We start from the raw sequence: 19,782 nt of genomic DNA, 5'->3' as shown, positions 1-19,782 counted from the left end.
TAAAACTGAAAATTAAGATACAGGAAAATAAAACCTTTCACAAACTTAGACTAATCTAAATTTAACATTGTATTTTTCAGAGTGGATTCAATTGCACATAAAAAGAACTTAATATTGAAATCGTATCAGAGTGCAAACATCATTGAGCTGCTTCACTATCACCACTGTGACTCTCGACCATCAACCAAAGCTGAGCATCTGAAATGTCTGGTGAACCTGCAGGTTCAGCACATCCACGCCAGGTTTGCCGTCTTCCTGACAGGTAATTCACAGCCTTAGTGCTACCTGATTGTCATCAGCCAGGAAATGGGTCTTCCAGGTGGAGTCACTGGCAGCCTGAACACACCACACCTACTGCTGGGGCGAGTAGAGCAGATTTTATTTCCTTAGATAAAGGTCTATTAAGTGAAACCATCTATGGTTTTAAAGTCTTAAGGAATGAAGGCCCATCAATGGTTTTAGCACCCCATCCCTGAGGCAGCTGACCCCAAAGTTTCCAACTTTGTTCTTCATTTGACACAGGCTCCTTCTTCCCCTCCCATGTAGTTTTTATAAAAGGGACTCTGCTACTTTAAAAGCTGTATACACATTAATGAACTGTTCACCAAAACAGTTATTTTTCTTTTTACAGAAAAGCCTGTGGTCTCCAGAGAAGTCTTTGAAAACAGTGGCATCCTTGTGACAGATGTAAATGACTTTATTGAAAATATACAGAAAGTAGCATCTCCATTTCGGAGTAGCTACTGGTAAGAACACTTCCCAAACACTCCCATGTGAGCCGGAATTGACAGGAGTAGATACCGACATCTGTGTCTATGAGAAACCATTTGCTCAGAAACTGTTTTGTATGTTACTCATCATGCTGTAAATTTAAAGTGTTTATTTAGGGGTGGAATTGCTGCTGGTTTGGCATAAAGGGGACTTTCAAGTATCACTAATGAATAACTACTTTCTAAATGATGAACGTTTTCACTTGCAGACAGAAGATAATGTAACCTAGACTCCTGGATATCTTCCCCAGTAGATAGCATCCTACTTATGGAACAGTTCTTGGTTATTTTGTTTTAAAGACAGAATTATCAATTTTGTATTTACCCAGGTGGCTCAACTGCAGCTTACCTAGACATCGACGATGCCGACAACAAATTAGTATTTTCCCTTTTCTTTGAAAATCTTTGAAATCTCAAATCAGTGTTTTGCAACCTGGGGAAATGTTTTCCTTCATGTTTTACACGTTGCTAGAACGACTTTGTTCACAGTAGCACTGTACTTACTCATTAGCTTTGGACTGCAGTGTTCAATATTATTTTCATTTTGAACAGAATGCTTTCAAAGCTATTAATTGAACTTAACATTAAAAATAAGAATTTTACAAGTGTACTGAATTGTAGCAAAAAATACACCTATACACCAGTAGCTCTGTTTTTGCATGTTAGGGTCAAAAATGCATCTGTAATGCATGTGACAGTCTGTTTTAAAGGTTTTACCACATACAGTCTTAAGTGGTTATATTTCCTGTTAGTCATGCTACACTACATGAAATTATAGTTTTTTCCTAAATGGTACAAATTTATGAACTGTCACTTTTCACTTACTCAGTTTATGTAAATACTGCACTACAAAATCAATCCTCTGAGGAAGAAATAATCTTTTATTTATATTAGAAATAATTTCTACAATAATCTTTAAAACTCAAAACCAAGCAAAAAACATTTGTACGATACATAGTATCTATTTGGAACAAAGATTTTTGTAACTAATTTTTTTTTTTTTAATAAAGACAACCAAAAATCATTCAACTGCTTCTGCAATGACTTTATAGTAAAAAATGTTAGGGAAGATTTATAGCAGTTTAAACTTTTTAGGCCACTTAGAATAAGCTGCTTCCAGAGGAATGCTCCCACTTACCTCACTGTGGCCTCACTCCTTTGGCCTCATCCCCACAGACCTGCCTGGTGCTCCCCTATCCCAGGTGTAGGCGGCCAGAGCAGCAGGATCCAGCAGAGGACAGCTTGGGACCGCCCCCCGCCCCACCCTCAGGCCTGCCTTCTTGGGGTCACGCTAGGCCAGTCCCTTAGGAAGTCCTTTACCTGCTTGATATCCTGCCCCCACTAAACCCAACGTGCCAATAACTTCGCTTGTTGTCTTCCTAGGAGGAGGAATACAATCGAATTTTAACTGTGTTTACCCTAGCTCTTACTTAGAAACCCAACCAGTTAATTTTTACCCCAGGGACAAGAATCTAGTAAGAGAACCATAACTGAATTAGGTACCCTGAATTAATCAGAAGTCACTACAGAAAAGGAGAGCATGTGCCCAACACACCTGCCACCTGCCCAGCATGGCACCTGCCCTGCCACCTCCTCTGCTGAAGACAGAGAGCGGCCCACAGGCGCCTGCCAGGCCATCTGTCCTGTGACTGAGGGCTGAGCCAAGCCGAGAGGGTGGGCACCCCAGGCTGAGCTCCGGTACAACTTCGCCCTCAGCAACCCTGTACCCACTGGCCTGGCACCAACATGTTACTGTTCAATAAATACGCTGAATGCAGAACATGAAGACACGCTGGTGCTCTCTGTCTTATCACTAGGCCAGCGGGCACCTCTGCTGCATTAACAGTTCGGTGTGAATTACTGTGTGACAAGGGGGTGGCCTGTAGGAATTTTAGATAATACTCTTTAGAGAGGGCAGAGGTTTCAACTGGGGTGATCGGGGATGTCATCCAAGGAGGTGCAAACCGTGTGCAGGACAAGCCCCCCAAAAGTGGGCAGTGTGAGACTGAGAAACTGAGCTACAGTAACCACCTGGGTAATCTAAGTTGTTATTACCCTAAATCCTTTAACAGAGCGGAGCACCTACCTTAGTCTGTGTCCTTCAGACTCATCTGTAAGAATCAACACTCAGACCGAGAGAACAGTCACAATGTCCTCATTCCTCTGATGTAGTAACAACATAAAGTGAGGCTCGAACTATCCAGAGGAAAGGGGGTACCACTGAAACTGTGCAGCTGCAATCTGAAATAAATGGAAGTATTAAAGCACCTACTCCACTTGGCAGGGTCCACTACTCTCTCGTGGAAGAGTCTGTTTCTAAACCACTACTTGGGATTCCTAGGAGGGTCTAATAAGCATTGTGTCAGGATGTAATTCAGGGTCTACTCACAGTGCAGCCTGATGGCGGCGCTCCACCGTCTACGGGGGGTCTTCGGCGCTCGTCCCCACGTCTGATTCCAGCTCTAGTGAAGGAGATGAGCAGCTTGTCAGGCCAGTGCAGTACTCACTAGCTCTGAGTCGTCAGGACACAAAAGACCGACAAGAGGGAGATGGTTTCCAGAGTTTGGCTTTATTTGCAGTACAGAAATCATTTGGAGACATCACTGAAGCAGAGGTTCTGTCAAATCAATACTGCGCTGCAGCTTGGTCCGTTGAAGAAGCCACACCTGGGATACAGAAGAAGCTCCTACATTTACCTGCTTTATGATGGGTTTCTTTCCCCTCTGCGCTCATCAGTTTTAATAGGTTAAAACACCGCACACAGGCTTCCTCCAAAAGACTCTCCAAGTCTGGAGTTTGGTTAGAACTGGAGGCCCACGTAAAACCAAGCTTGTGGGCTGGGCTGGGTGGGCACTGTCCTGACACATGACGTGAATGGAAAGGGGTGGAGAGGCGTGAGGGACGCTGTCCCCGGTTACAGACATTCAGTTCTGAACCTCCTTACCGTCAAGAGGACAAGATGGCACGCAAGCTGCACTGACCCAGCTCTTGAGCAGCGGAAGCTCATAACTGCAAAGGCTACACTGATTAAAAGATACAAATACTGTATCAAGTTCTCTGTATCAGTATCACAAGGTTTTAAAACTGATCCTTCACTAGAAAACACAAGCCAGTATTGGTTAAATTGAACAGAACATGGGAACCTGCCAATTCGGAAGAGCCACTCCATGAAAACAAGTTAATACATGATATTAGAAAGGGGAGGAATATTTACTGGTACAGTGTTCTGCAATCTCTCAGTTTTGATTACAAAAGCAGGCCTTACAATACTGATTTCATACAATATGCATCATTTGCCAAATTTTAAGTTTGTCCTAATTAGATGATAACATGTACTGCTGTTAGTCTTCCCCATAGATGTCATTTTTCTTGCGCTTCATTTCCTCAAAGTCAAACTCAGATCCCGTCATCCTCTTATAGATGTCCTTAATGTCATCACAGGTCGTCTCAAAGTGAGTTGTTGCATCATAGGTACGGGATATAAAGATCTGGAAATGAAAATCACAGAGACTTGAGACTTATCTGGTGACATCGCCCAATGAAGCCTGGTAATTACCCTTTTCAGATAGCCACTCACCTGGCTTTCTGTTCCCAAGTCTTTTGGTACAAGGAGGTCACTGATGCTAACGAATCTGGAGGGGAAGAGAGAACTCAATCAGCAAGGGAGCTGACACGCCCCTCACTGCTGGGCCTGACACTCAAAGCCCAGGCAAGGAGGCTGGGAAGAGCCGACGGCTGCACTCACTGTTCTCAAGGGTTCAGTTCACCAGAGAGCCAGGCGGTCCTGGGTGTGAGCTGGCATAAATAAACCCAGCACTTACTTCTGCTCAATTGGTTCCAAGAGCTCCAGGGCTGGTCTGATTTCCTTCTCGGGCTCCTTGGTCTCCACCGTTGTGCTGGCGATGGCAATGTACTTGCCCTGTGCGGCCACGTTGTGTGCTGAGGAGATCATGCAGACGTAGATATCTGGAAGCAAGCAAAGCCACTACTGTCAGGCCCTGTGGACATGGGGCCTGGGTGTGCACTCAGTTTCACCCCAACTTTAGCAAGCTGTGAGTTAACATTACTTGGGACAGACTATCTTCTGAGACAAGTTCTATATGGAGGCAAACACAGTCAGTTGTACACAGAGGATGCAAGTATTCAGCCACTTTGAGCCTGCTGGAGATGAAGGAAGGGGTCACGTGGCGGGGAGTGGTGGACGTGAACATGAGTCTGCCCGGCTGCCACAGCTCACTGTGGAAACCTGTCTCTCCTCTCTGAACCCTGCATTTAGAAAGGTTCTGACTAGCTAAGGTGGGGTTTAACTGATTTCTCATTTTTTTTAAGCAATATAAAATTGCAAACAGCATAAGCTGTCTTATGTTGACATAAGCTCATAATAATTCCATACTTGTCTGTGTAACACTAAAGTAACTACATAATTTCCAATACAGAGAACAATTACCAGGCTCCCCTTACTCTTTTTTTCTTATTTATTCTTTTGGCTGTGCTGGATCTTCACTGCTGTGCTCAGCCTTCTCAGAGGCTTCTCTTGTTGCTGAGCATGGGCTCAGTTGCTCTGCAGTATGTGGAATCTTCCCAGAGCAGGGATCAAACCCATGCCCCTGCATTGGCAGGGGGATTCTTAACCACTGCACCAACACCAGGGAAGTCCTCGCCTTGACTCTCTCCCAGACCCTGAGATTTACTGGGAACCCTTGAAAGATTACTTTAATCCAAGTCCCTTTGTTTTAGTAATTAATAACCTGTGATTTGATTTCTTATATGGAAAAAAAGAATACAGTTGGCCATTTAAAGGTTAACAGTTCCTTTTAAGTTGAAGTTTTTATAAATAAAAGCTTCAGGGCTCTAACTGAAAGGAAGACGGGAAAAGCTACTAGATGAAAACAAATGGCTAAAGCAAACAGATGCAGAATTATGATTTCAGAGCTAAGCTGTGATCTTAGAGAAATCAAAGTTGTTTTCTAGCACACTGCTAAAGGCAAATACAAGTATAGATATTGACAAATCATGACATAAAAGTAGTGCTGTCATCAGCCTAAAAGTTACAGTGAAATCAGGTCAACTAATAAGCATAAACTCCCACAAGCATACAACGCTCAGACAAGAGTGACAGCACACTCATAGGGTCCAGCTCTCGATTCTACAGAGGAGGGAAGGGAGGCCCCAAGAGGTGGGTCCAAGTCAAGGCGGGGCTCCTGGCCTAACATATCCATTTCAAAGTGATGGTTTAGGAGTTCTATGAGCTAAAAGGGATCCATCACATTTTCCATGTGTAAACTAAAGTTTCTTCACTCTAATAGAACAGATAAAAGCTGCAATTTATGCAGACATTGCCTGACCGCCATAACGTACCTGACTTCCGGTTGACTTGGTTCTGTGGAATAATGATCTGGCAGGAGTTGGCATCGTTGGTGTTTTTGATGGGGTGGCTGAGGATACAGATGACTCTGATCACCTGGCCCACTTTTTCTACTCGATCTTTCACATAGCTGGGATCACAGATGAGCTGCTTACAGCGGGCAATCTGCAACAAAACATATTGAAGACTTTCTAATACTCAGTGTTCACCACTGTTTTTAGAAGGTATAATGATGCCACTATTCTCTGAACATCATCTGTTATCTTCATCAAGTTAACCACAGGTAATTAGTGAATTAGAGATAACTATTAAAACTAGCTTTGCTAACAATCCCTAAGTTCTCCTGGAGCAAATCTATGAATTTTAAATCTTATTCAAATAGAGAAAATGTGTTGCATGGTGTTCAGACATATAAGCTTTAGAACTAGGCAGAAGAGGGCTCACATACTGCTAGAATTAAATGAAACTGTTCAAGGAATGTCATTTTATGTGAATGGACCCAGTGAGAAATAAATGCTTTATAAATGGTACTAATATTACAAACAGACCATAATCACTCTCATTTTAAGACTGTACTTCCTAAGTAACATTTAAGTTGCAAGATAATTTATTATATTGCATTATTATATTACTGCATAATAACAGTATTGTATTATTATAGTTTTCCTCTTCATATCAAAGCACTGAAATGTCCTAAGAGGAAGCAGTTGCCTAAAACAAAGTAGAATGAATAAAAAGAACCTGAGATATCAGATTAAAATACTCACCCCTATTTCCTAAACATCTATGATGTGTATGCTGAAAGCACAAGATAGTTACAAAAGCTCTGCAACAATGAAGGGTCAGAGGGTCAACAGTGAGTACAGATTATATGGTCTGAACCCATGGAACACCATCAGGAATCCCAAAATATTTTTTTTAAACATAGTTTTTGAGTTTTTTTAATAATTCTATTTGTAAAAGTTGATGGTTCATGCAATATGGTCTGGTTTGCAGATCAACAGCAATGGCACCCCCTGAGAACTTGGAAGAAAATGAAAACCCACCACAGAACTACTGAAAAAGAAATGTACTTTAACGAAATTAACAATTTATATTCAAATTTGAGAAACACTGTTCAAAACTCCTGGCCAGTTCCATGGCTAAACCCCAAATAATAAATGTTCATGGTAATTATTATTGACATTATTAATTGTATTAATAATAAAACAATAAAACAGTATTGGCCAAGCCCCATTTAAACCAATAAATTGTAAGTGGCACAAATAAAGCTAAATTTAAATGAAAATTTGGGAGATAGGCCCCAACCCACATCATATAAATAAAACTTACCATTTAGAGTGCATTTGTAATTTCTGTTTTAGTATTAAGCAACAATCCACACAATAGAAAAAAATTTTTTTAAACAAAAGCACACCTGTAATTAGTTTTCAGTCATTATGAACACCCAGTTACCATAAAGAAAACATATGTGGTCTGAAATCCGGGATCAATGTCCATACCAAGTTAAGTACTTACTAGACAATAAAGTTTTCTTTATAAGAATATGATATTTTTTTAAATTGTAAAAGCTACTTACCTCTCCTTCAGATTTTACACCAATCACCTTTCCATTCTGCATAATTATTTCTTCAATTGGTTTATTCAGCATGTAGGTACCTCCATAAATAGCACTTAGCCTAGGGGGAAGAAAGTATTTACAATTAGTAATTTATAACTGTTTAAACTACTAGTCTCCTTTCTTAGACTTTCATGAATAATAGGCAATATTTGTTCAATTTCCTTCCAAAAAGCATTCGTTTAAGTCATTAAAGCATCACTTCTAAAACAGTCAAAACCATGCAAATGGTGTCTCACATTCAGTTATGAATGTAATAAAAAAAAATTAAAAAAAAAAACCCCACACTGACCAGTAACAAGAGAACAGCTTTATAAGTCTATTCCTCTTGCATATAAATAAAACTCTGAACAACCAAAAAACGATCAGGAAGCACTGGATACTGACTAAAAACAGGCAGAAACTAGACAAGAGACTTGAAAGGAAGCAACTGCATGAGATCTTCATGTGGTCTGTATGGCTCTTCCCCTGAAAGAACCAACCTCCCAGTCCACAGGCTTACTGATTTAAGTTGCCATAGACAGAATGTGGCCTGCACGAGGAGATAAAAATTGTGGGGAAAAAATCTTCCAAAATGGGAAGCAGCCAAATTACAAAATCTCTTCAAATCCTTAAGTAACTCCAGAAATGCTTATACACATGACAGACTCCCAAGGAATCCATTAAAAGCAACAGCTGAAAAGCAAAAAGACCTGAGCAGAGACCACAGCTACAGGCCATAAGGATAAATGAGTTTGATAATGCCATATTAGAAGAACTTGGTACATTTCTTGCACTTTCCAATGACATCACGAAAGGACCACAACTAACTATGTTAGGACTAAGGATTCAGCCAGATAAAAGATCCCCCCACCAACAAAGTATAAAATCAAGCCTCCAAAAGTTCAAGATGAATGGTCAATAATTTAACTGCAACTCAAAATCAACTCATCACAGAAAGAATACAGCATCTCTACAATGTATACCAATCAGTATGTGAAATATACATATTATAAAATATAACTTTTTTATATAAAGATTACTATACGCATGGAAAAAAGCAATCAAAACAGATGCCCAAAAAAAAAAAAAAAAACAGATGCCCAAATTACCGATGTTAAAACATGCAGGGAGTTAAATGCAGCTACTTTAAAAATGTACAGGGACAAATATCCTTGTTCAAAGATCTGTTCAAGAATATTACATATTCATGAGTCAAAATAAATAAACAGAAAACCTCACCATAAAAATGAAAACTGTATTTTAAACATGGAAATTCTAGATCTATTGAAAAAACTTTAAAAAAATTTTTAAAATTCACTGTGATTAACAGCTAATCAGAAATAACAAGATGTGCAAAACAAATGAACCCACCACAAAATTACACAAAACAAGCTCATGAAAAAGTGATCAACATTAGTCCTCAGAAAATGCAAATTAAAATTATAATAAGATAGCATTTCACACCTGCTGAAAAAGACTGACAATACTGAACGCTGGCAGGGGTGTGGAGCAACCAGGACTCTCACACCGCTAAGTGTAAGCAAAGTGCTACAACCCCTCTGGAAAGTTGTTAGCAGTGTCTCATCAAATGAAACATATATATGCCATATCAACCAGCAATTCCACGCCTGGACATGTATGTACCCAGAAGTGGCAACTGAGGTCCACACACACAGTTACACAAAAGTTCATAGTAGTTTCATTCGTAACATCCCAAAGCTTTTTGAAAACTACGCAGATGTCCATTGACAGGACAATGTGGTACCTTCACACAGTTCACATAATGGAATACTACTCAGTATTTTTTAAACAACTACCAGCACATGCATCAATATGGATGAATCTCAAAAATACTGTTAAGCAAAAGCCAGGTAAAAGTGAACACATATTCCTTTTATATAAACTAAAAGGAGACAAAAGCAATCCTTGGTGATAAAAATTACAAATGCAGCTGTTACAGTGGGGGTTGGGGTGACTATGAGGAGATACAAAGGAACCTCCTGAAGTCCCACACCTTGATGGGAGTTTCGGTTACACAGGTCTATGTATATGTCCAACTCTTTTTTTTTAAACCACAGATCTGTGGTTTCATTGTATTAAGTTTTACTGCACTAAAAATAAAAAGCACCTCCCTACCCACAGATACCTTGTCTCATTACTCACAACCATGTCTCGTAAGCTACCATTTAAGTTTAAGAGGCAGTTCAGGCTCAGAGGGGTTTCAGCACAAGGTTCTCTCACCGTGCAAATCCCTGTGGCAGTTCTCCAAGGCCGTAGAGTGGATAAAGGTATGGGCTTTTGCCATATCTTGCCAAAGATTCGCTGTAAAGTTTAATCCTATTAATGGTTTCACAACATGGCTGATCTAAATAGCTAGACAAAAGGAAATGAACGTTAGAAAAGTGCTCTGGTTTGCATTCCTCTGCTCAATTTAAAATCGTTTTCTGAAAGGATTTCAATTCAATACTTCCATATTTTACTTAAAAGGCTCTAACACTAAACTGAAGTTAAAACTTCTTTTTCATAGTATAATATAGCTACGTACTTGTTTTGTTAGAATTTCCACTCTGCAGAATTGGGAAATTCAGTGAAAACTTTCAAGAAAAATATAAATCTAAAAACCAGAAGACTTACTCATCAGTTCTGTAAAGTGCCAGGGCATGACCAGTAAAATCTATAACATCTTGGCCCAAGTCGAATTTCTTATACACCTCTCGCATGGATGTCTTCTTAGGATCAATGCCCTCAAAAGTTCGAGGATCGTTCTCATCAAAGTTGGCAACATATACCAGGAATTTTCGGAATCGACGTTTTTCAAACAGCCCCATGAGGCCTAAAAAAGAATTTTTCAAAAAGACACACTCACAACAGGACACTGAGGAAAAGAAAGTGTGAGAGCAAAGTCTAAATATCCTATGTTGCTATCTTAGGCTCTTGCAATGCAATGTGTAATTTAAAATACAGGAGTTTGGAACCTTTAAAATAAACTGACAGTTTCATAACACTAAACTGTCATAATTAGTCCCTAAACTGTGTCCAACTCTTTTGTGACCCCATGGACTGTAGCCCACTGGGCTCCTCTGTCCATGGGATTCTTCAGGAAAGAATACTGGAGTGGGTAGCCATTTCCTCTTCCAGGGACTCTTCCCGACCCAGGGATAGAACTAGAGTCTCCTGCATTGGTGAGCGGATTCTTTACCACTGAGGCACCTGGGCTTCCCAAAATTACAACAGATCAGCTATTAAGTTTTCAATTCTACAATACAATTACAAGTAATTATAACCCATAATTAATTAAATATAACAAGTTTAATTATATTTATTAGATACAAATACAACTTTGAAAAACTATTACTCGTGAAGTAATCTACCTGAATGTTCTTTTCCACAACTCTGATCTGTACTCCAACTGCCTAAAATTCTAAATGCTCATTTTTTTCTTTTTCTGTATGCTAAGATACACTCTGGCATTTAATAGAAAAGCAGCTTAGATACTGAGAACAAAATGACCTCAAAGAAATTCAGATGTTGGTTACACTTCTAGTCACTTTAATGAAGTCCTAGATAGATAGGCAGCTCACTGCTTTTTACACTAAAAAAGGTGAGGAGATAGCTATGAGCCACCATGTAAGAAGCCCTCAGCTCCTCCTACCAGTCAGGATTCCCACTGCTGTGAACAGCTGTTGGAAAGACAAGGTCAAAACAGAAGAAAGTTTCCTGGGTCCCTCTCCTGCTGCCCCTTTCTTAAACCATACAGCTACTTTAAAAACAACTGGAGCTTTACATAAAAATTCTTAACCATTTCTTTTATATCCACTGACAGTTGAATATTTTGATACTTTAAACATTTTCCCCCCAAGACAATAGTTGAAATCAACAAACCTGAAAATTAAAATGATCATGAGACGATTTATGACACCTGACTACATTTAACCTTTTTAATTAATACTTATAACTTAGCTTTTAAATTTTAAAAAATGGACAGAATGCATACACAGTAAAAAGCATAAGGCTAAAAAGAAATAGTCTATTAAGCTACTTAAGACACAAGTATAGCCGTCAGGGGAAGGCGTGAGAGCCAAAGAAAACACACGTCACCACGCCAACGCACTTACAACTCAGGAGTCACTCTGGTGGACGCATCTGTTGGAATCTAGAGCTCTTACCAATAGCTAACTGTGGAGTTACCGCACAGCATCTTTTAAAATAAAAATGAAAATCTACTGTGTTTCCCTCAGTTCCCCATTCTTTTCTTTTCTCTTCTTTCCTCTTGATTCCTCTCCCCGCCTCCTCCAAGCCTTGAGCCTGACAGGACCCTCTCCCAACACAAAGGAGCCTCTCTAAGCTGCTCCTCCAGTCCTCACGTCAGAACCAAATCCCCGTGTGATCGCCAACATCTGAGAGACCCGAGGCTCACTCTGAAAAGGTCCTAATTTAAAAGATTCATGTACTGTTTCCTACAATGTAATTTTTATAACAGCTCCTTCTATATGATGACGCCTTCACTGGTCACCCTATTTAAAACAGCAGACCTGCCCACACCCTCTCCTTTCATCTCCACCACCATCTGATACGCTTTTATATCTGATTATATCACCAGCTGAAATGCTTTTCCTTATCATGCACAGCCAGCCTCCCACTAATGGAAGCACAAACGGGAAAGCACTTGTTTACTTTATCTTCTCTGCTGCACCTTCCCTACCCCGGACCTTCTTAGTCAGGTACCTGCTGTGTAACAAGTGCCCAATAAATATTGACTCCAACTAACGTATGTCCAATGAGAGTGAATATAAAAGAAGTTGACATTCATATACTGGACACACAATATATAAAGAAAATACTCAAAAAAAAAAAAGAAAATACTCAAATCATATGATAAAGAGACTACAAAAACTCTTTTTCACAATTAGTCCGTTGAGTTGTGCATTCACTTCATTTCAAATGGGTTTACCTTCTCTCATGCACTTGCACACTGAGATTTATTTACCAAAACAGACAGCTATGTCAAGACAAAAGCTACAAAAATCTAGAGCAGTTAGTTTCAGTAAGAGAAAAGGAAAAAGCATTCCAATTAACAGGTGTAACATTTGACAAGAGAATTAAAAAATGGAGTAGAATGAATGTCACAGGAAAAGCACCGAGACACAGCACACGATGCGTCGTTCCAACGGTGGACTTCCACAGCTTCACCCCAGGTTGCAGCTGGCCCTGCGGCAGGCGTACCTCCTGACCACCAGGAGCCCCCAGTCACTTGGATCTGTGCTGTCAAAGGTGCCCCCGACAAACAGATGCCTCACAGCAGGAAGAGTGAGAATAAGCAAGCTAAAGATTCAACTGTGGACACGAGTTTCTGCTGGGCACATTTCAAAGCTATTCAGGAAAAAAATGTCTCAAACTTTTCTAAGTATCTGTGTTCAACATTACTCTAGAGGCCAAATATCTTTCTCGTTTACTTGATTAAAACATTTGACCAATGAACAAATACTTATTGGAACCTTGAGGTTTTAGTTGGCATCATGACCTACCACAAGAACCAACATTATATACAGCTCCTTAAAAACCCAACAAAAACTGAGGCTTCTTGTTGTTGTTCAGTCGCTCAGTCCTCCTTGACTCTCTGCAACCCCATGGACTACAGCATACCAGACTCCTCATCCTCCATTATCTCCACCTAGGCTATGTTAATGGAAATATATTGGCCAAGGAAAGTAAAAGTTCCACTGAAACTGAGTCGGCATACAACATTTGAAGCATCAGGTCTGGTCTGGCTCAATTCTGTCATATATATGGTAATCTTGGCAAGTCAGAATTTTCAAAGAAAAGTGGCCAAGAGAACTAGACAGCATATTATATGAGAAACAACCACAGGCACTGGAAATGTGCAGCACAGTGCAAAAAAGAATTCGAGGGTGTGTGCCAGTTATTAAAATATCTGAGAAACTATGTATTTACAAACTACATGGACTTCCCTGGTGGCTCAGATGGTAAAGAATGTGCCTGCAATGTGGGAGACCTGGGTTCAGTCCCTGGATCAAGCAGATTCCCTGGAGAAGGGCATGGCTACCTACTCCAGCATTCTGGCCTGGAGAATTCCATGGACAGAGGGAGCCTGGCAGGCTACAGTCCATGGGGTCATACAGTCCATGGAGTGCAACACAGAGGAAAAAGAGAATTAAGAGGTTGAGCGGCAGCTGTTAAGATATCTGAAAAGCTATGTATTTACATACCACATAGTTCAGTGGTTAACTGTGGGGTTCCTGAGTCAGACAAATGTGGCTTCAAACTAGTTCTCACTAGTCATGAGCTATGAGATTCATGGGTTCTTTCACACCTGTATACCTCAGTGTCCCCTCATGTATATGCCAAGGATAGCACATCTCAGAGGGCTGCTATGAAAGGCTATGTAAAATCAACTTTGACAATACCCACAAATAATTAGTGCACAAGTGCCTGTACATAATGTTAGCTATTATTAAAGGATAAACAATGGTTTTATCTTTCTCTTGAACTTCCCACCATCTACACGTTTCCTATCCTGTTTATTCATTCTGCCTAGAACTGTCCTTCCTGTCATTCCACCTTCAAAATCCTATCCATTAATACAAACAGTTGACAAATAAGACAGCGATTTAGCAAAAATTCATAATAATCTATGTTGAAACAGGTAAATCCTAATTGTACGTAAATTAAACCTCAACAAATCTAACCTTAAAAATACACAGATGAAATAAAAAAACATATATATAGATGAAATACATTTGCTTATTTTTGCAAAAAGAAACACAAGGATAAGTCAGAATTAAGTAAAAATGACCACCTAACAAAGTGGAAAGAATGGAATAGCAAAGCTAATAACAAGACTCTAAATTTATCTTTTAATATAACTTTGACTTTCAAGTCATGTAATTGTTTTACATATTTGAAAATATTAAATCAAAAGGGAAAAATAAAACTCAAAAGGTTAAATCCTTCAACCTTTTTTAAATTAAGGAGGTGGCTGAAGCTATTAATATAGGTAAGAGCTCAAGAGAGTGTAAAACTTTTAAATAAAAAATCATACCATAAACGGTGTTTAAAAGAATCTTCAAAGTCTTGGTCTGTGATTTCTATGAGGACAGTTTATTTACATCAGATGCGCGTCACTGACAAGACTGATTTCTAACCCAGGCTCACAGCAAGGACTCCGTCCACTCAACCAGGAGCAGCTCCTTCCTCACCACCTGTCACTCTCAACCCAGCTACCATCCTTAGTGCTAGTTTCTACTTTCTAGCTAGAGTGTCTTTCAACACTTTAAGCCCAATATTTTCTCCCCTAATAGTAAGAAGTAAACAAATGGAGTTAGAGGAACTGCCAAAAAAACAAGGTTTTTTAGGTGAGAAATCTTTCCCACTCTTAATGCCAAAATAATTCATGGAGAATTTACTGGCACTTTTCCTGTTCTCCAAATCTTTCCCTCCTCTGAACTCCTACAGCACTTAGAAAATTTATCTGCCCTTTAGTTATACACATTTATCCTTCCTCAAACTGCTCATTTCTCATGGCAACAAAATCACCTTAAAAGGACAGAAGGTCTTTTCTAGGGGTGTTTGCTATTTAATAAGACTCAGAACAGAAGATGTTAACTCGGAGTCTTTCAAGAGCCAGCAGAAGAAGTGATTTGGGGCAAGAAACAAAATCACTCCATCCTCACTGGGAACTCCTAGGAACAGAGGTGCTGGAAGAGGGGGCACAGTACCAGGGACGAGACATGCCCCCAGGACAGCAGGCGGGACAGCGGCACTGGCAGCCAGCACAGACAGCCATCAGCTCACGGGCTCTGCAGCATCCCACCAGGGTCCCTGTGCCTTTGGGCCTCTCACTTCCTACGTCACTTCAGGCCTGAGGTTTCTCACCTATAAACTGGAAACTCTACCTCACGAAGGCTTCACAAATCAATAAGAATGTGAAGTGTCTCCCACAGAGCCTAGCACACGGGAAACACTGCCAGCGATGCGTATGAACTCTTCATCTGAAGAAAGACCCTAAACCCAGGAAGGCCCAGCTTCACCAGCAACAGGCTCCCAGATAAAAGCTCTCCAGGCTTCAAAGGAGAAGGCACTTTTGAACATCTTGTTTACGGACATATTGTCAACTGCTGAGAACAACATCTGGCACGTAACAGACATCCAATGACTGTGCTGACTGGGCGAGTGAGGGCATGGCCAATGCAGGAGACTGAATTTTCTCCCTAAGATCCCTTTCCATTATAAAGTCTTAATATTCTGTGAATATGAAATTACTTACTAGATGCCAGGGCTTCTGCTTCAGTGGAAGGAACCTTGTAGATCTTTCCTCCCTTATAAACAAAGCTCCCTTCAGTCACTTTGAAATCCAGATAGCGAGTGACCTCCGTAAAAAGCAGCATCTTAACCAGCTGACCTGTAGGAGTCACATAATTCAAACTGTTACTTACATCTTACTACTTTCAAAAGTTAGCAGAAAGAAAAGTAGTTTACTGATACTAATGGCTTTCCAATTTTTTCTTAGCATCGTCCATTAGCTCCTACAAAAGTCCCCAAAGCCATTTCTAATAGGACAATCAGAATGCAGACCTACTGTTTGGCAAATTTAGCCTTTTTTTAAAATGTTACAACTTCAAGATGAATAACTTTATCAACTTGCTTTTGTAAAAATTATACAATAATTATTAGAAGTATGAGGTTTAGAATTACAGTACTATTACAATTAGGTCTGGGTTTCTTTAAGGTTCCTACTGCATATTAGAGAGAGGCAACTCAGGCAAAGTTTTCCAGGAATTTGTGTTTTTCAGTTTCTAAGTCAATTTATATTTATTAAAATGAACACTAGTTTTGGATCAAGAAAAATCTAGGATAAACCAAAAAACATTTTGGTATACTAGAAGTAGTAAACTTCTTTGAGAAACCAAACAAAATTATTTTTAAACTCATTTGAAAGGATAAACACATAAGGACAATCAGAAAAATTTTTTTGAGAATAAAAAAGAGTAATGAGGAGAACTTTATGCAGTCAGATGTTTCAATATACTGTAAATTAATTAGTCCATAAATCAGTATAAAACAGAGACTCACATGTAAGAATTTAATACATGATGAACATTTCCTAATCAGAGTAGAAAAGATATATGATGCTGAGCGACAACTGATCAGTCAATTTGAAAAACAAATTTCTATCCCTACTTCTCAAATAACGGGGTAATAAATTTATTCATTCAGTAAAATAGATGAACTTATACAGTGGAAAAAAGAAACCATAATACCATTAGAAGTAGCTATCCAAATTTGAAATTTTAAAGATAGCCTTTCAAATCAAAACCAGTAACAGAATGATCAACCAATGACTGCATGAAAACTAAAAGATTTTGTACAGAAGTAAAACACAAGACTTATATGTAAGGCCAATGACAAACTGGAAAAGATACTTTCAACATACTTTAAAAGGGCATTTAACAACCTTTATAATGAGCTATTTTATGACATTAATAAAGAAAAACACAAAAATATCTATAGAAAAATGTGCAAAGCAGAAAGCACTAAAGGGCATGAAAGCCAATGAACTCTAGAAATCATTTCACTCTCCAGTAAGCAGATATATATTAAAAATCCATTATTCCATCTTTTAGTATGACAAAATTCACAAAACCTAAAATGAATCACATCTGGGCATGGTAAAGGTACTGGAGAAGCGGCAGTCACAGTCTACCAGCGAAAAGTAAAATTTGGCAATATAAAGGAAATGTCTTAAAAGAGCCCTGCCTGAATACCCATGCTATACTTCCTAGAGTGGACAATGAGACTTCTCTCTTTCATCCCCCCCACCACCCCACCCCACTTCCATCCCTCCCTCCCTCCCTCTCTCTCAAATATTCACAGTATAATGATTGAAAAAGATGTTAACTGGGAAAGGGGGAAAAAAAACTGGTGGATTATACACCAAAATATTAACCATGTTTCAAGATGATAAGATTTTGCTTATGCAAATTTTATTTCCTTTCTGCTAATCTGTGTTTTCTAATTTTAATTATTTAAGTAATAAACTTTTTGTATTTACAATTAACCTCAAGAAAATATTCAATTATTTAACTTTAAATTCAAGATTAAATTCAAATAAGATCTTTCCACTGAAACAAACTATAGAACACAAATTCCAAGGGGGAAAGGGTGGCACAAACATTTTCATGGGACATAGACTACAATTTGGCTTTTCAACCTCTTAGAAAAAGATGCTAAAATCACAGCAATTTATATATACTTAGCTGCTCTAATTAAAAATATCAACAATTAAAATGAAAAAATAACAGTGAAAGCCTACAAACTAGAAAAATATTAAAATGGATGTTTCTGAAGGCCCAGTTATCTAAGACTGTCACCAAGTATCAAAGGAAAGTCTGTTATAAACACAATTTTGACGGGTATGATGCCAGAGCATAATTTTGTTTCTCCAAAACGAATTACTGGTAAGTCAGTGCCTCCTCCCTCCATTCTTAACGTACTGACCCTTGAAGTCTTTAACAGCCCCTATTACTCACCATACTGTTCCATTCAACAAAATCCACTTCCACCTACCCGGAATAATACTCTCTTAAAGAGTCAACAGCTACTTTCTACTTTCAAATCAGAGCCAATGTCCTGTCACAAATTTAAGTTGGAATTCTTTACCATTTGCCATAAGGAACTTGGGGATTAAGTCAACATTCCAGTCTCTTCCTCTGCCCATGGATGCTGGTGGAGCTCCGGGTATCTTAAATCTTTTGTATAACTAAAACCAAAACAAAAACACCCATAATGTGACAAAATTTAACTTTCATTATGCAATTATTTTTGATGAAGTGATTCTGATATAGCTAAATACCACCAACATGAGGTAAAGGACAACAAGGGCATTTCATTTTTAATCAGGCCACGTAGCCTGATTATTCTAACACATCCATAAATTAAATACATTACTAAACTAATAAATGGTAAAATAAATATTGCAGAGCTGGTGTGTGTCTGCTTTTTACTGGCAAGAATACAGAACAAACTGTTACTGAAGTATTGGTTCTGCAAAGTTTGAGGCTCTAGATAAAAAGCAGCTTGCAACTTAAAATTTAATATTCACTCAAACTCATGAATCCTATTGCTAAGGTGGAACAAAATAAACAAAAAAGTTTCACTCAATAAAAACCCCAAGTGAGGGTGGCGGGGCGGGGGGGAACCCAAGTTCTCACATGTATTACAAAAGAGATCAACTCAATCAAAAAATGGACAGAGGATATGAACAGACATTTCTCCAAAGACACAGATGGTCAAAATGTACATGATAAGATGTTCAACAATCAGAGAAATGCAAATCAAACCTACATGAGGTATCATCTCACACTGGTCAGAATGGCCATTATCAGTAAGTCTACAAACAATAAATGCTGGAGAGGGTGTGGAGAAAACAGATTCCTCCTACACTGCTGGTCAGACTGTAAATTGGTAAGGCCACTAGGGAGAACAGTATGGAAGTTCCTTAAAAAACTAAAAATAACTACCACAAGGTTCAACAATCCCGTTCCTGCCTTTTCTAAATCCAGCTTGTACATCTGAAGTTCTAGATTCTCGTACTATTGAAGCATAGAAAAATGTGGTTAGAAAGGATACATTCACCCCAAAGTTCCTTATACCATGACTTACAATAGCCAGGACCTGGAAACAAATGTCCATCAACAGAGGAAAGGATAAAGAAGATGTTTTACATATACCTGATGGGGTATTATGCAGCCATAAAAAATGTTGTTGCTAACTGTTTAGTCATTAAGCCATGTCTGACTCTTTGCAACCCTATGAACTGTTCTTTACTATCTCCCAGAGTTTGTTCAAACTCATGTCCAATGAGTCAGGGATGCTATTGAACCATATTCTACCACCCGCTTCTGTTCTTGCCCTCAATCTTTTCCAGCATCAGGGTCTTTTCCAATGAGTCAGCTCTTCACATCAGGCGGCCAAAGTACTGGAGCTTCAGCTTCAGCGTCAGTTCTTCCAGAGTTGATTTCCTTTAGGAT

The 19,782-nt window shown here is 39.1% G+C and overlaps 2 protein-coding genes across 8 annotated transcripts in view; one reads left to right on the top strand and one right to left on the bottom strand.

Annotated features, from left to right (window-relative positions):
- Positions 1-1,791, top strand: part of TASOR2 (transcription activation suppressor family member 2) — a 64,336-nt gene extending 62,545 nt beyond the window's left edge. For all 7 annotated transcript variants that reach the window (XM_043884684.1, XM_043884688.1, XM_043884687.1 and 4 more), the window contains 2 exons: positions 81-262; positions 632-1,791. In XM_043884684.1, coding sequence (XP_043740619.1) covers positions 81-262; positions 632-750 — 301 coding nt within the window. In that variant the 3' untranslated portion in view covers positions 751-1,791. The remainder of the gene's footprint in view (positions 1-80; positions 263-631) is intronic.
- Positions 1,792-3,320: 1,529 nt separating this feature from the next.
- GDI2 (GDP dissociation inhibitor 2) overlaps positions 3,321-19,782 on the bottom strand; it is a 28,345-nt gene continuing 11,883 nt past the window's right edge. The window contains exons 3-11 of the mRNA XM_043884689.1: positions 18,413-18,512; positions 16,020-16,154; positions 10,370-10,568; positions 9,977-10,108; positions 7,715-7,814; positions 6,129-6,300; positions 4,592-4,736; positions 4,348-4,402; positions 3,321-4,258 (exon numbers count right to left, since the gene is read on the bottom strand). Coding sequence (XP_043740624.1) covers positions 4,112-4,258; positions 4,348-4,402; positions 4,592-4,736; positions 6,129-6,300; positions 7,715-7,814; positions 9,977-10,108; positions 10,370-10,568; positions 16,020-16,154; positions 18,413-18,512 — 1,185 coding nt within the window. The 3' untranslated portion in view covers positions 3,321-4,111. The remainder of the gene's footprint in view (positions 4,259-4,347; positions 4,403-4,591; positions 4,737-6,128; positions 6,301-7,714; positions 7,815-9,976; positions 10,109-10,369; positions 10,569-16,019; positions 16,155-18,412; positions 18,513-19,782) is intronic.

The sequence above is a fragment of the Cervus elaphus genome, chromosome 23 (genome assembly GCF_910594005.1).
Source record: "Cervus elaphus chromosome 23, mCerEla1.1, whole genome shotgun sequence".
In the NCBI taxonomy this organism is placed as follows: Eukaryota; Metazoa; Chordata; class Mammalia; order Artiodactyla; family Cervidae; genus Cervus; species Cervus elaphus.
This window is presented reverse-complemented; position numbering and strand designations above follow the sequence as displayed.